This window comes from Protopterus annectens, chromosome 9.part0 (genome assembly GCF_019279795.1).
Source record: "Protopterus annectens isolate FY-2018-M chromosome 9.part0, PAN1.0, whole genome shotgun sequence".
NCBI classification, from domain to species: Eukaryota; Metazoa; Chordata; order Ceratodontiformes; family Protopteridae; genus Protopterus; species Protopterus annectens.
In genome coordinates this window covers 32,355,986-32,374,224 of record NC_056743.1, presented here as the reverse complement: position 1 = coordinate 32,374,224, position 18,239 = coordinate 32,355,986, and the positions used below count along the sequence as shown (strand labels likewise).

At 35.3% G+C, this 18,239-nt stretch overlaps 1 protein-coding gene across 1 annotated transcript in view; it reads right to left on the bottom strand.

Annotated features, from left to right (window-relative positions):
• CCHR9.PART0H11orf49 (chromosome chr9.part0 C11orf49 homolog) overlaps window positions 1–18,239 on the bottom strand; it is a 2,558,117-nt gene that overhangs the window by 799,139 nt on the left and 1,740,739 nt on the right. The window contains exon 4 of the mRNA XM_044082535.1: window positions 1,864–1,949. Coding sequence (XP_043938470.1) covers window positions 1,864–1,949 — 86 coding nt within the window. The remainder of the gene's footprint in view (window positions 1–1,863; window positions 1,950–18,239) is intronic.

Here is an 18,239-nt window from a genome sequence, read left to right as displayed (position 1 = left end):
GTGGAAAGCAGACATTTCTGACTCAGTGGGATTGTATTCTTGATGATATCCTAAAGAGTGTGGATACCAGGCAGCTCTTTGAAATGTCTGTTTTAAAAAAAAGGTTTATGTTTTGAATACTATTATACTAGGGAAGTTAAGCTATATAAGACAATTATCCCTTTTCTAAAAGGAAAAATAAGATACTTTTAAAGATCCTTTTTATTATTTCTTTTTTTGAGATAATAGGTTTCACCCTATTAGAAGAAATGTTATTTTTATAGAAAAGAAGTAGAGTGTTAGGCCTACTAAATCACATTGTCTGCTTAGCCTCAATGCATTTTACTTGATACTTCTCAAGGTGCAACATGACAGACTAGATCTGCTTATTAAATTGTTATGGTAAAAATATGGTGACAGAAGGGAGACTGTGTTTTATGGGTAAACATGGCAGACTGCGCAATTGCATCTTAAAGGAATACACTCTGATAAAATACTTAGTTGGAAACGTATGGTTTCTTTATCTATCAAGTCCAGAAAATTGTGATACACACACACACACACACACACACACACACACACACACACACACACACACACACACACACACACACACACATGTAATGGATTTTTGCTTTTTTCATAGGGCCATGAGAAAATATTTTCCCTCATACTTTATAAAGTATTAACCATAAAAGGTAAAGGTTCCAAAATATTAAGGAAATTCAGGACTTGTTATGGAAACTTTTCTTAAACAAATTACTGGTTAAAAGTGATATGAAATACAAGATTAGAGATCAACATTTATGCCACATTTCTAATGCTGAAGAAACCATTTCCCTTGTTTTTTAGACTATTCCAGAAGTCAGTTATTTTAGAAAATGCTTTTGAATCCTTATAATGTTGATTTTCTTTTTCCTGTCACATTAGATATGATTCTATATGGATATTACTACAGGTCTTTGCCTAGTGATATATGTTTGACAGATACATTTGTTGTTGGGGTAATGTAGCATATTTAGTTAGCAAGATGTAAAAAAGTATTATTTAAATATGTGGGATTGTGTTTTAATAATGGGAAAGCTAAGAAAATGGTTGTAGAAGGAAGGGTAAGGGAATATATGTTTATGTTTCTCAAAATAACATTACTGGATATTTTTATGGTAGTACTTTTTGTTGTGTGTTTGTTTTAACCTTGTTAATTATCTTATGTGATGTTCTTTCTTATTGTCATAATAAATGTATCTTACTCATTTCGATAGATGCCATGGGATCTTTGACATCTACCTGAGCTACCACCAATTCAAACAGATGGGACATCAGTTTACTGTCTCATCCAAAGGATGTAGTATCAGGAATCCATCTACCTGGTGCGGGAACAGAACCCACAGTCTTGTTCTCAAAAGGTGTGTGTGCTACCTACTGCACCACTCCTCTCTCTCTATCTATATATCTCTCTCTCTAATCTCGTTTACCTTTCAAAAAGTTTTCTCCCTCAGCATCTGCTGAAAAAGGATAATTCTGTCCAGTCAGAATTTTCCTGTAAACCAATTTCAAAAAATAAATAACACAATAACCACAGTTTTATAGGTTTATATATTTAGTGAACAAGTTCAAGGCATACTGGTCAACAAGCTTGATGCAGAAGATCCCATCCTATTTATATATTGCAAAAGTAATTTTCTAAATAAGAAGCCACAGAGACCAAGAATGCTCAGGCTATAATGGCCAAAATGATTTTTTAACTAGCTACCAGCCACCCACCAATTCCATAAAATGCAAAGAGCTTCTCAAAAGTTACAGTAGGCAAAGGTAAGATTAAAAGCAGTTTTAACAGTTATTAAATACAGCTATATTTTGATAAAAGAGTGGAAACATACTCACCAGTGTAGTAAAACTGAATCTGAAAGGCATAAATGAAGTCAGAAAAAGACATCAGGCAATCCATAGCATCATCCATCAGCACAATCCTAGATCAAGAAAAAGGGAAGACAAGGTAAATCAGAGGTGCCGTCAGATAATCAGTAATGGGTGGAATATAACGACTAGCTGGATGCAACCAAGTTCATGCTTTAAACTACACATGCAATAACACCTAATAAGGCGGGCAACATAATACAAAACCAAACTCGCAATCTGAGATCTGATAAAGAAGGCAGAGGACCTCCATGCCTCAGAAAGGTTCTTAATTTTCAAATACCACCTTCCAGGACTGTGTTATGCTTAAAAAGGATAACTGTCAGCAACCTTGTTTTTAAATTTTGATTCCAATGATAGTAACATTTAGTAATGTTTTTGATGTAAAGTATTTCATCTTCCTCATGTATGAAAATACTGTACAATGCTTGGGAATCAGACATCTAGAGAGACATTTCAATCAACACACAGATAGAGGCACATGCCCTCCAAAGTTCAGTAACTGCTCTGTGCCATGTAGATAAGTGTACAAACTGATTTCCCAGCCTCAGACTTTGATGACATGTTGTATGCAGGCAAACCCAGGAAAGCAAAAGTGCTTGTTCTACAGGAACTCAGCATTAAAATAATTAACTGTGGCCCACCTAATCAGAATGTGCATGCCACTCAAACCTATAATACTGTGACAACTGACTCTTACCAATACGTATGTAATTTTTTGAACAAATACAATGTACATGATTATGTTAGACAGATATGAAGGGGATTATTTAGAACCCAAATAATACAGAGGGAAGAAGGAGCAAAGGCAACAGATTATATGAACTACTTACTCCTTAGATATTCCAAAATGCCTTTTTTCACAGAGAGGGTTGTGGGCCCATAGAATGGATGACTGAAATATATGGTGGACAGAGAAGCTGCAGATTAAGTGGTGAGGGGGAGGTAGGGCTGGAGGGAAGGTAGAATGCTATGCAACTTATAAGGGTAGACTAGACATGCATACTGAATCATTCTGCTATTAAACATGTAATGCAAGTGTAACAACATGTAAAAATTAGATGGCACACAACATTTGGACTGCAGCTTTCTGAAAACATATACAGGTTTGCAACAGAAGTTTAAAGATAAATGTGTATTCTGCTAGCTATGAAAAAAATTCCGTAATTGTAAGGTGGTGAGATGCATCAGGGTAACATTTAGTGCAATACTGTAAAATCAAGTCACTATACCGAAAGGCAGACATGTCTGAAAAACATGTATTATTGCATAACAACTTCTTACAGTGCTTCAACTATTTTCAAACTTAGGTAGGAGTTAACTGCCAGCACCATCGGCATACAGGGATAAAGCTCAGACTATGGACCAGGTGACCAGAGTCCAATCAGTTGCTCATGTGCCTGAGGCTCTGACAAGGGAAGATGGATATTCCCATCTTGGTGGACAGGGAAGAGGGAGGAAGGGTGCATACCTGGGGCACACTTTATGGTTTGATTTCCCTGGTAACACCCAGGGAAATAACCCCAAAGTGTTACCTCTTGAGGGCGGGTGGGACTTCCTGCTGATGTCAGTCCCTTACAGAAGTGAAGAGCAGTGAAGTGTAGTGCTAATGTCCCCTGCACATCCCACTATTGGGGTGTTAAAAAAAAACATATGGGGGTGTTAACTGTAAAAGGAAGTTATACTACTATGGCAACCAGTAAGGAGAATACTGACTTATTACCTGTTCGTATCTTTTATTGGAGCCTCAGGAAAATCAAACACAAGTGCTGTAGTAAAAGGTTTGATTAAAAGTTGTGCTCTGCTTTTACCACTTTAAAACCTTAAAAACGTCAGGCTTTATACGTACTAAAAGGTTACATTTATCCAATTGTCAGACACAATTGTTCAAACACAGCTCACTCCTATAATACTATGGGATATTTATGCTAATAATGCTGTAGTTTCTGACAGAACAAGGATGCTGCCATAAATCTGCTCCTCTTAACACTGTGTGCAGAAGTCCACTGCTAACTGCTGATAAATGTTTTTCAATAAGAAAAAAATGTTAACTTATTTTCATTTACTGCTTCATACATTTTTGCCATTATCTGCACAAATTTGAAGTGAACAAATTTTTTTTTCATTTTGAAAACACTGTTGACTGTGTTTCAGCAGACACTGACATCACAGAGATCTAACTGGCTTTTAAGGAGTGCACTGAGGTGTACACTGCAGCAAAATAGTGGCCATTTAAAGTTTATTTTGTGGCATATCGCATTAATGCTATAATTAGTCAAGCATTTTTCTTATTGGGCTTTACCTGTGCATTAAAATTTCTAACTGGAATGTTGCGTAACTTTTATTATTTTTTCAGACCATTTTCTAACCTAACTCGCATATCTGAAAGCAACAGCTTTGTCCAAGCTCCTTTGAGTCAGTGTTATTCATATTCCCAGTGAGGGAAGTTAGGAATGAAAAGAGATGGGAAGGGGATGGAATGTTTTATGCGCTTATAGGAAAGACCACATATCCTTACTGTTTCCTCACACCACCAAGCACATGTAATGCAACGTACTGATTTTTAGGAGGGCAACAATGAGAATAAATGAATTTTAAAATTAAATTAGATGGGCTAAAGAATATTCTAATTTAACTTCTGCAAATGCAAAATGTTTAATGTTTAAACTACTATCCACTACTTCCTCCAATATTTAATGATAGTGCCTTTTTATGAATTGTGTATTTATTATGCCCTTTTTGCCAAGTTGTATGGTGGTATATTTGCTGACATTAAAGATTAAATAATTAGCAGCGTATCAAATGCATTTTTCATTGGCCATCTTAGAGAAACCTGGCATCTTTTATTGAATTATGTATTTCTAACAGGAACCATCAATATGTTTGATGTTCCACAACCCAATTCCCACTTTTATGTTTGAAAAACAAAACTGTTCAAAAAAGAAGTGTTGGCCCCAAAAGGTACCCCCCCCCCCCCCAAATTGCTCTGATATGATGCTTTACTATTACATCTTGCATGGTATTATGAACAGATTAACAATTACTGCATTTATTTACTAATTACTCCCTTATGAGGAATAGTACTGAAAGCCTTAACAAGGTCAATATTAGCAGTACGTACTGATTGCACTACAACTGCTAATATTACCTCTACAAAGATTCCTACGAGGTTGAATAGGCAAGATTTCTCTTTACCAAAACCATATTTTTTCCACAGCTAATAGATGTTTGCCCCTTGTGTCCATCTGAATAAGTTTCATTATGACCCTCACCATGATTTTACATAGAATACGCATCTGGCTAGAGCACCTAAAACTGCTTGGGTCACTTTGTAAGCCATCACTGCAGAATGTTACCACAGATCAAGGATGTGCCCAAACACCAACTTTTGGTTTAGTGCATTTGACATGAGTTTACTTACATTGTCCATGAGTCTGTGTAGGAAATGGCCAGGCATTTTGTCTGGCCTCATTGCATTTACAATTTGAATTGTATTTGGGCAGCAGCCATCTTGTCTACGGTTATACAAGGGATATCTCCCACTGTATTTATCTCTCTCTGACATGCTTCTTTACTTACTGTGAAGTTAGCATGTCTTCTCCTCAGGGATATTCACCGTAACCTCTGGCTGAGTGACCACATCACTATTTTTTTTTTTTCAAAAACATTTTTATTTTGTTTTCACTATAAACATTCGCAAATGTTCATATAACAAATACAATAAAACAAAAACAAACCTATTTACAATATTTACATTCATCCATGATAAACAATAATTTTATCCATGAGAAGTTATCAGTATTTGTTCAAAAGGTTTTCCAATTTTTGCCATGCTATTTTTTTATGAGTAATGTTATGAGTTCTATAACAAATGGTTTGCAGTTCTTTTTTACAAACAACTTTTGCTAAATTAATAAAATCTTTAAACATCAAATCTTGTTTACTTTTCCAGTTCAAAGTAATAACTTTTCCACCAATTGCAAGAACTGACCAGAGTAACTGAATCTGAGATTTAGCCATTACATTAGGTATACGAACATAGAATAGGATTACTGAGTTAGAAATATGACAGTTGTCAGAGCATAAAGCATTTACTAAATATCTGAAGTCTTTCCAGTACTGAACAACATTTCTACAATCAATGAACAAGTGAACCCAGTTGGCCTCTAGTAATTCATCACATTTTCAACATTTACTTTCACTGTTTTTGAGTATATGATTTATTTTATGTGGAGTACAGAAACTCCTATTCATAAATTTCTCTGTATACTATTTCCAATATAATGAAAAAGAGGAACCATACGTAGAATTCAAGAGCAATTTTTTGGATTCATCAGATATTTATTCTCCATTAATCTTTATATAGTTGTTGTTGTTTGTCTTTCGGCTTTTTCCCGGTAAGGGGTCGCCTCAGCAGAACTCCCATCCGCTAATGATTGGCAGTAGATTTTTTATGAAATGCCGAGGTGCCAGCTCGACGCCCAACCTTCAACGAAGGCACATTAATCTTTATATAGTAATTCCAAAAAAATCTGAGTCAAACTTTACAGTGTCTTCTCTTGGTATCTTATAAATAAATAATTATAAATATAAATAGGTGAGATACTTAATTTTTGATCGTCTGTCTTTTCAAGATACCTAATAAAAAGATGAATCAAACTAGGTGTAGATTCAGTCTCTAGGTTGATTGATGCTCTCATTTTGTTTCCTATAAACTGCCGTAATGAGTGTATAAACAACCATCTTGACTATTATCAAAACTACATAAAAGAGAGTTTAGTGGTTTAATACTCTTATTTTCAATAAACTGATACCAGAATATCAAGTTATTTTCCTTTAATTTTTGCATTGCATTGATGTTGAAAGAATCTAGGCAATCAGGGTAGTATGTTATAAGGAATATAAGAAATAGATATCGTTTACTGTAATTACAATAAATTATATTTTTAAAGTTATTAAATATTTGATTAATGCCATAAGAAAAATGATCAAACTTATTAAATAAACAAAAAAGCCAATGAACTCTACTTATTCCATATTGTTCCTTAAACTGATTTTCTACAGTTCTGACATCAGTTATATGAATCTCATGTACTGTTTTCCAGGCAGATATACAGGTAGGCATGATCCAATGTAATATTACATTAATTATAACTGATTTGGAATAAAGATCTAAGCTAAGGAATGCTATCCAATTACTGTTCCAAGCTCTAATGTGCCATTTATATGCAATCCTAGGTTTTAAGGGGAACCATAAAAATCTAAGCATGGAATCTAATTTTTTAAATAAGTTTTTGGGAAGTGGTAGTATCAATGACTGTATATAAAACAAAATTTTAGGTAAAATTATCATTTTAATTAAAGAGAGCCTATCCTCCATTGTGAAGAACATTTTACTCCATCTTTTGATTAGTTCACTTCTTTCTTCTTCTTCTTTCAGCTTTTCCCGGTTAGGGGTCACCACAGCGGATCACCTGTCCGCTCATGATTGGCAGTGGAGTTTTTACAGTACTGAGTTGCCAGCCCGGTGCCCAACCTTCCACAGAAGGCACACACATGCATGCACTCAGATCTAGGGCCAATTTTAGTGTGTCCAATCCACCTACAGCATGTTTTTGGGATGTAGGAGGAAACCGGAGCACCCGGAGGAAACTCATGTGACCACAGGGAGGACATGCATAATCCACACAGAAGGCACCCCAGCCGAGGATTGAACCAGAGAACTTCTTGCTGTGAGGCGGCAACGCTAACCGCTGCACCACCATGGCCGCCCCTTTTGATTAGTTCACTAATGGTGGTTATTAAATTATTGTAGTTTAGTTTACTGACACCCAAATATTCTAATACATCATTCTCCCAATTAAACAGGCTATTCTCTCTTACGTTTTTGTTGATCTTTTTGTTAATTAGTAATGTTTTGGATTTATTATTATTACATTTAAGCCCTGAAATTCTTTCAAACTTGCTTAAGTTATTTATAACATCATGCAAAGAACAATCAATATCACCCAACGTTAACACCATATCATCAGCAAATAACTGTATCTTAGGAAAATAGTCCTTATTAATTTGAAAGCCTTTTATATTTTTCTTGTTTCTGATATATGTAGCAAAATGTTCCACTGAAAGAGCAAACAATAATGGTGACAAAGGACAACCTTGTCTAGTTCCCTTGAGGATTTCTAGTGGTGAGGATAGACATGATCAGATTTTCACATAAGCTTGTACCCCACTATAAAAATTTTCATTAATAAGTTGACAAAATCTGAGGAGAATTCAAAACCAATCAGAATTCTTTACAGATAAGACCAACTAATAGAATCAAAAGCCTTTTCTATGTCTAGGCTGATAATAGTTGTTTTTTTGTATTTGCATGCTATGTCTATTAATGATAGTAATTAAAAAATGTTATCTTGCACTTTTCTATGAAGAATGAACCCTGTCTAATCATTATGTATTACATTAGGAATTATTTTCTTTATCCTATTAGCTAATATTGTCATGAAAATTTTATAATCAGTGTTTAGTAGGGAAATTGCATATGAATCACAAAATTTGGAGTCCTTACCTTGTTTTAATATAGGGTAGATAATTGAGTATTTCCATGATGGCATATTATACATTTTTGCTTACCCATAGTAAAGGCACTCATCATTTTCTTTGTTATATATTCAGACAAGATCTTATATAGTTCAGGAATTATTCCATCCAGTCCTGGATCTTTATTATCTTTTAATTTTTTTTTATTTGCTCTTGCACTTCTGCTATGTTATTTGTTTATTTGATGTTATTTTGTTGTATTGACACATTAGTAGTTATATTTTCTTGAATAAAAATATTTATTACATCTGTCTCCAAAAATGGTGTGTTGTTATTTATATCTTTATATTAGTTTTTGAACACTTCTAATATACCCATTAAGTTAGACGTACTCTTAACTGAACCATCACTTTTATATTTAATCTCATTAATAAAATTTTGATTGTTTAATTTTTTGGATCTTACCACTATTTTATGTAGATATTTGGGACTTACAGCATAAGATTGTAATTTCAATTTTCCAGGTTTATGGCTACCTTATGATTCAGAACTAAGCATTTTTGATTTAACTTAGTAATTTCATTATGTGCTACTTTGTTACTTGGTTTTGCATCCATTTTTATCTTGTCTATGTTTTTTTTGTAAGTCTAACATTTCTTTGCCCCACTTTCTCCAAGATTTTATTCTACTCTATATATATATATATATATATATATATATATATATATATATATATATATACACACTTTAAAGGTGTCCCATAATACAGTATCAGTCACTTCACCATTATCATTTGTTTCCATAAACATGTCCATTTCTTTCATTATCTATTCCCTAAAGTCATTTAACTTAGTTCTGTAAGCAGGAATTCTCTGCAGAAATCTTAAACCATCTGTATGTGTAGTTAATGTAAAGTTTATAACATTATGGTCCAAAAGTGGACAAGTCATTATAGATACGTCACTTATTTTAGAGTACATATTATTTGATACAAAGACCTTATCAATGTTTGTTTGCGTACCAAACTGATATGAATAGTGAGTACAGAATAAGAAATAATGTTCTCTTAGACCATTTATAACTTTAAGTTTCATCTGGTTTGTAAAGTCAATTAACTTCTTGGCTTGAGATGTTAGTTTTATTTTACCAGTTTTAGAGGTATCATTGCCTGATAACAGCCAGTTAAAATCACATGTTGCGATAATTTCTACTTTTGCATTTAAAGTAATCATTTCCAGACATTTGTCAACATATTTAGTACTCAGTCCTGGTATCCAGTATGTAGCACTGGTATCCAGTATGTATTAATCAAAGTATAATACTTCATATTGATTTCCAAAATAACCATGCTTAGCATCCCATCTTTATCTGAAATTGTCTCTATAATTCATGGCATAGTATAAGTATTTTTCCATAGAAAAAGAGTGCTCCTTCTCTTAGTCTTAAAACATGAATCAGCCAAAATGGTATAGCCATTGAATGAGTATTTTTGTAGATCTGTTTTTAATAGATGGGTTTCCTGTAAAAAGATTATCTGGGCTTTATGCATTTTGATATATTTAAGCAAACCAGCTCTTTTGACATTATTATGTTTGAACAATATTGGATATTGAATTAATATTTAATGAACATTTATAATCCATTGACTATAATGTGTACATTATTACTAACTGAAAGACCTTTCTTCCTTGTTGACTTTAAATCTACTGAAAACTTACTTATCATGGGTGCATAATGTGTATTAAGCACTACTTTCAAAAACCCCAAACTATTTACAAACACATACATGAAACATAAAGCTTCTGGTTTAGGGAAATACTTAACTAAACCATCCATCCACCACCTCTCCAATACCAAATGACACAAATTATCCATCTCTGCTTAGAATATAGTATAAAAAACAAAAAAGAAAAGCATTATGAAAGCAACTAAGGAAATCTGAATCCATGAAATATATATTAGAATGAGAGTGTCCAATATATCTGAAGCTATATGAATATAGCACATATGATAATAGCACCTCTAATATGTAGATATGCCAGAAATACACATTAGATCAAAGTATGGATAAATGTTAGAAGTTGAAGGTTAAGAATATTGTCATTATTTCCAAGGCTTTTCAAGAAACATCAGATAATTTAACCATTTTGTCAGTCATCTATATAACATTTTTCATGTAAGGATCTGTTGAATATATATATATATATATATATATATATATATATATATATATATATATATATATATATAAACACTTATTAAAACATAACTATTATATTTTGCAATTATACACATATTACTCATATGTATTAACAATATCTATGTTGACATATTTCATCAGGAAGAGGGGGGGGGAGAGAAAAAAAGGGGCCTCACAACCCTCTGTCTAGTTACTAAAGATTTAGTTATATAAGTCTGATGTTAATATGCATAATGAGTTTTCTGATGCAGTTCCTGGTTTACTTGATGTCATTTAGTTACTAATAGTCTCACTGAATCTGCAGAATGTATGCATCTATAAAAGAACATAAGTATTTTCAAAGGAGTTAAACACTTTTATGAGAACTAATTATTTACCATTTAAAGTATCTAGTGAAAGATAGCAGAGTTTCAAGAGAAAGGAATTCTAAGTACAAACATTTAACAAGTTCAAAAGGTCAAATCATGTCATCACTGTTGTTTCCTCAAGCTGCAGCTTCATAAACTTGTTAAAAAGTATGTAAATAGGCTCATGCACAACAGAAGTTGTCTCTAGTGAAGAAAAAAGCATTCTCGGTGGGAAATTCAGATCTTGAAGTTTTTAGAGTTTACAGAAAGCAAAAAAAAAAAAACCTCAAGCTGCCTTGTCAGTGTATGTCATGAATCTCCACAATGAGATCAGTCACATAGACCAGAAGTTTCCTCACAATACATCAACATCAAGAAAAAAATAACCCTTTCATATAAAAACAGCTATTTAGAAGTAACAACAGCTGCCTCAAATCAGAAATCATATTATAACATTTCAGTCATATACCCACCAGTTAACCAGGCCAGAGAGAGAGAGAAAAAAAGGAACCTAATGCGTGTGTGTGTGTGTCTGTGTGTATATACATATGTGTGTGTGTGTGTATATATATATATATATATATATATATATATATATATATATATATATATATATACTTATATTTAGCTATCTATAAAACACCATTAATGTACTGTATTAATGTTTAAATGTATCTAAACAAAGAGTCTAAAACATCTAGTTAGAAATACTAATCAGAAACACCCTTTTACCCCATCACTGACCCATTAAAAATGCACTGTGGTATTAAGTCAAATTATACTATTACTGAAGAATTAGAAGACATACATCATTTGTAGTTATTTAAAAGGGAAAAGTATGTAAAGTACTTAATGGGGAAAAGAGAGAAAAGGAACATTGGTAAAAAAAAAAAAAATAAGAATAAAGAAGTGAGAGAGAGAATGTTATTTAAATACTTAATACTATATGTAATTAGAAGAAGTAGGTATAGAAAGGAAAAGAGAAAGTTAATAATAAAAATGATTCACATTACCTTACAGCATAGAGACTTTCCACAATCAAATATATTATGATTCATAAAACAAAGCATTTAAAATTAGAAGGAATTTATTCATTTGTCCTTTAGTTTCTTAGTTTTGTTTGCTCCTTCCTTCACAGACCATCCATTTTTTGTTGCCTGTCTCTTCAAACTCTAGGGTGACCATTCCATTTCTTCTATGTCCGACAGTATTTTCTCTTTTGGATAAATTCTACTACTTCTTGTAGGGAATCAAAGATATTCACTCATTCTGGCAAGGTGTTTCTTATTCTTGCAGGAAAAAGAATTTGAGCTTTAATATTGGCTTTTTCAAGGATTTAGAGGAACACAGTCCTTTCTTACGGATATGACTGTAGAGGTGTAGTCATTGTCAAAACAAATAACTTTTTCACCCGTCCTGATAGGGGAATTAGTCCAAGCTGATTTCAGCACTAAGTCCTTGTCTTGTGAGGAAGGAAATCTAACTATTATAGACCTGAGGTTAGATAAACCCAGAGATGAAGCTGGATTTGCCAGAGACCGATGAGCTCTCTCAATTCCAAAAGAGAGGGATTCAGGCATGTTTAGTGCTGATGAAAAACACTTATTACAGAATTGAATCATATTAGCACCCTCTTCTTTCTCAGGAATTCCATATATTCTTATGTTATTCGTCGTTGATCTACTTTCAAGGTCTTCCAGTTTCTCAATCAGCCTGGTGTTTTGTTTCTGAAGAAATTCATTGTGATATTCATTTTCTGTCACTCTAGTATCTAGGTCAGTTACTGTTTCCTCTAAGGCAAGAATCTGTTCAGATTTTTTTTTTACTATTCCATTTAGAAGTTCCAGTTGATTTACTGCATTCTTGTTTGATAATATCCATTTTGTTTTCGAATTTGTCCATTTTTAGAGAGAGTTCTTAGATGTTTGTTATTATAAGATATAGTCCCTTTCTTCACTGCACTCTCCTGGTGTGGGTTCTTCAAGTTGCTCACCTTGAGATCTCCAGTAGAATACTTCTTGACATGAATAATTAAAAAAATCTCTTGACTACGTATTAATTTTTAGAAAATAATAAAGAGTCTATGTTAATCTAACTTTTAGTTAGATTTTTTTGAAAATTAAAGTATATTTCCTGTCAGGATATTAAAGTCTAAGTAGAGTTAACAGACTGACATCTTGGCCACATGCCCCCACATCACTATTTCTTGATAACATTCTGCATTCGCAATTTTCTGATGTAATTAAAGAATAATGTATTACTGCTTTCAATCTTTGAGACAAAAGTTACTTCATACTAGATCTTCTAGGATTTCATTAAAAACTAAGTTGTTGTTGTTGTATCTTTTGGCTTTTCCCGGTTAGGGGTCGCCACAGCGGAAATCCGGTCCACTAATGATTGGCAGTAGATTTTTACGTACTGAGTTGCCAGCCCTGATGCACAACCTTCAATGAAGGTACGCCCATTCACGCATGTCTCCACACAGAAGACGCTTTAGCTGAGAATCTTTGTACTTTATTTAATCTGGACTTTTTTATAACTATGGCATTTTTGAAAGCTTAATAGAACCTCTTTTTCAGTAAAATATCTTACCAACACTGTGATGTTATCAAAGATGGTTTTGCTAAATTTATCTATTAAATTATCTCTTACCAGTATATTTCATGACAGCAGACATTAATAATATCATACAACTCAAAGAAAATGCCCTGAGCAGACTCAGGTCATGGTGGAGAGCATCCTAGTTTCTTGCATAAATATGTAATTTACTCCATCATAGCTTTAACTGGTAAGGTCTGCGAAGGATGACTTATTTATGAATATGATTTTTATATCAGGATAAAGATGATGTTTATCATGATAGCTGTTAATTATAGGGGTCTATATTAAATTAGCGAATGCTTACAAAAGTGAACACTAATTCAATGACCCCTTTTAAGTGAAAGCTTAAAATCTCGAACACCCGGAACAGCGAATTTTTTCCTTGGGAAAATATTCGCTGTTCCGAGAAACACACACACAACACAAGCACACCAAAAAAAAGCAATCCACACACATACACTTAAAATCCTACATCTACCCTACACTAAACTGTACATACACTACTATCTATCCATTTACCTTAACCCAAACCCTAACCCTAAGGTCCGTCACTATCACACACTCACCTGACCCGCGCCCTAACCGTAATGTCTGTCACTATCGCACACTCACCTCACCCACGCTCTAACGTCCGCACAATCGCACACTTACCTGAACCCGACCTGTAACTTTTCACCACAGTGCTGAAAATAGCGAAGCCACACAAACGGCCAACCAAATTCTTTCCCTAGGAAAAAAATTGGTATTCTGCAGCTTCGCTATTTTTAGCGTTCGCTATTTTAGGGTCGATATTAGAACATTTGAAGTTTTAAAACTTCGATGTTCTAATATAGACCCAATTATTGGAGGTATAACCATGATTAAGGAACAGAAATATCCTAAGTTTGCCAGTATGATATCTTGGAATTCATCTGCCCAAAGGCATTTATAAGCCTAGCCAGAATGTGTTGGCTTTCGCCGCCCCCTTGAGCCAGTTGGCAACCCATCTTGTGATGTAGGGGTTTATGTTCAGGCTGGAGAGCTTGTCTATAATACCAGAATGGGGAATGGTGTTGAAGGCCTTTGCAAGGTCTAGGTAGGCTGTGTGTACCACCTTTCCCTCATCTATAGCCTTGGTAACTGTCTCAAAGAAGTCCACCAGATTTAGGAGGCATGATCTGCCCTTAACCAAGCCGAACTGGGTAGGGTCCAGTGTTTGGAGGTTCCCAATGTCTCTTTTAATGAGTTCCATGATGATTCACTCCATAGCCTTGCAGACCAAGCTATTCAGGCTTATAGGGAGATAGTTCCCGAGGTCTGTTGTGGCTACACCTTTGTGGAGCGGAATAACCGTTGCAGTGCGCCACTCTATGGGTACGTACCCTGTGGAGAGGCTACGTTTGAACAGTGTGTTTGTTCCACATTGTTATGATTAACAGTTAATCTTTAAGTATATTTATTTAACAATAAGTAGTTTCTTCTGCAGAATGAAAATACCCTGTGAGGATTGAATTTTCATTCACCTTTCAACTGTAGGGCAGATGTGTGTGATACCTTCCTATTTTATTAACTACCAGTGAGACTGTCTGCTGAGCTTTGAGTCTTACAAGTGTTTAACTGATGATTTTTTCCCACTGGAACCAGTGCCAGATGATGTGAAATGGGACCTGCAGAGTATTTTGAACAGATGTAGCATTTTTTTTCTGGGCTAGTTGGATAAGCTCATTAGCATGCAGAGTTACCTTACATAACTGCCATAGCAGAAAATAGATAAGAATGTCTTGTCTTTCCACTTCCAAACTTATCATCCCTCAGTTGCCATTATGAACACTTTCTCTTAAGCCCATCTTCTATCCCAGCCCTTCTTAAATGGATCTGTGGTTATACATTCCACTGCCAGCCTAGGAAAAAAATGCATATACTTATTTCTGTATACACATACGTTAAGATGGATGTATGTTTATTAAACAGAAGTTGTGTAATCACCATAACGATGCATCTATGTTGTCTGTGTTCATCCTTCCTCAAACTTTGGGTTTCAGATCCGATCTCAGAACTAACTTTGGCTAATTCTCAGACTTTTGATCCATAGCTCAAGCTCTTCCTCTTACCCATAATCCTCTCACAAGCCCCGGATTAGCTCAGATCAAATTTGCCCATTTGATATCAACACAGAAAGGGAACAATAACTCTATAAATGTCTAGAAACATAACAGGAAAAGTATCTGAAGCTAACAGAGGGAAAGACCAAAAGGGAAATACCTCCAGGTCATAGCAGGAGACCATCTTAGTATCTTCTTCCAGTGACGGGGAAAGGAGGGAAAGTAGGTTGAGGAAGGATGGAAACAGACAACACAGATGCATCATTATAGTGGGCACATAACATTTGTATTTCATGTTGTCTTTTTCGTCTGTTCCTCAACTTTTGGGGACAGAGTCCCAGATGAGTATCAACCAAGCATGGTCTCATGGAAGGATATTCCAGAGAACAACAAAATGAAACACTGCCCTGTTCCTAGAAAGTATGTCCAACTTGTAATGAGCTATGAAAGTATGAGCACTGGACCAAATAGCAGCAGTAAAAATGTCATCCATAAAAGTTCTGGATAAGAAAGTTGAAGAAGTGGAGAGTGACCTTGTGGAATGAGCTTGTGGTGGTCTTGATAAAGACAACCCTTGTGTTTATAAACATAAGAAATACACTCACTGAGCCATTATACTAATGTAACTTTAGACACAGATTGTCCCAACATAGCTTTTGAAAATGAAATAAAAATCTGTCCAATTTCCTGATAACTTTTTTTCTGTGGAGATAACATTTTAGCTGTCTCTGTACATCCAGTAAATGTAGAATATATTCCCCTTTTTTGAAGAATTTTGGGAAAAACACTGGTAAATTAATAGACTGGTTAAGGGCAAATTCAGAAACTACTTTTGGTAGAAAGGATGGGTTTGTGGGAAGAGAAACCCTGTCTTTATGAAAGATGATATGAGATGGGTGGTAAGATAAAGCCTGAAGTTCCAAAACTCTTCTAGCAGATGAAATGGCAATTCAAAAAATGGCTTTCCAAGACAAATCTTTTAGATCAGCCTTTGCTGCAGATTCAAGGAAAGACAGAGTTAAAGCCTGTAGAAGAACTGTCAGATCCCAAGGAGGAGTAGAGTCCTTGATAGGTGGCCTGAGCAAAAAAGTAAACTTAAGGAAGGCCTTGCATAACCTAAGGGAGGCCAATGACAAATGATTTACATGAAAAGTGAAGATTGCAGCCAGCTGTACTGTGTATGGTAACTTGCTCCATTATGAAAATGGAAACCAAGAATTCTAAAACCACTGGAATGGACACTGAAAATGGGTCTAGATTTCTTGTTAGCCCAGATAGAGAATTATTTCCATTTGCTCTTGTATATCTTCCTGGTGAGACTTTTGAGAAGAAGTAAAAACCTCTGGAAGTAGGCCTGGAGTGTTTAGCCATCACTGGACGCGGAGAAACCATGTGGTCAAGCTGAGGGCTTGAATGTCTGGGTGAGGTAGCCTGGACAGGTGAGACAGAAGATCTGGAAGGGGATTCAGAACTCAAGGAGGGCATATCAGATAAGGCCAGAGGCATGGGAAACATACTTATTGAGGCCAGAATAGAACAATGAGGATCACTTTGCTCTTCTACTGATGAGCTGTCTGTAAAAACTTTGATACGAGTGGTGTTAATGGGTAGGTATAAAGGAGTCGGGGGCCAGTCGAGTTAGGGCAAAAAACCTGCTGCATGTTGAACTGTGGACAGAGGGGAACAGATTGCAGCATGGCTGGTGCCACTGGCAAAAAAATGTGTTCCACCACTGAAGGATTGAGACCACTCATGAGGCACATGAATACATTTGCTCAGTCTATCTGCCAAAACATTATTTTTCCCCAGAATGTGCAATGCTAAAAGAAGGTAGTTTGAGAAGATCATCCATTCCCACACATTCATTGCCTCAAGACACAAGGGGTAAGAATGGGGTTCTCCCTCTTTGTTTATGTACCAGACCACTGACATGTTGTCATCTAAACATCAACTGTCCCTTGAGAAGGAATGTCTTTAAATGCCTGTAACACTATAAGGACTGCACTCATCTCTAACGCACTGATATGAAGGTTGGCCTCTAAAGGAGACCATGTGCCTTGGACTGTCTGTCCAAAGTAAAGGCCCCCCCATGGAAGCATCCCTGTTCACTGCAGCCTTGGGCAATAAGAGAATAAAGGAGCAGCCCTGCAAATCATCTGGTGTGTGGATTCAACAGGATGCATGATGTCACCAGAGCTTTGTGATTCGAATGAGAGATGTCACGGGATGTGGATGCATAGATCTCTGGACTGCTAGAGTCCACTGTAGTACTCTCATGTAGTATCTTGCCAAGGGTAGAAGGATTATGGTGGCCACCACTGACCCCAGAAGCAGAAGGACCAGCCTGTTGGTGGTGACTGAAGAGACAGCAGACCTTTCGCTTGAAGCTGTAATTTGGACAATATGGCCCGAGGAAGCCAAGCTACTTGATAAACTGTGTCCACATGAGCCTGTATGAACTCCAGAGTTTGGATGGAACAAGGTAAGATTTGTCATAGTTGACTGCGATGCCCAGGTGTAGACATAAATAGAGGAGGTAGTCCCTGGTGGGATCCATGAAGATCATTTTGTCGC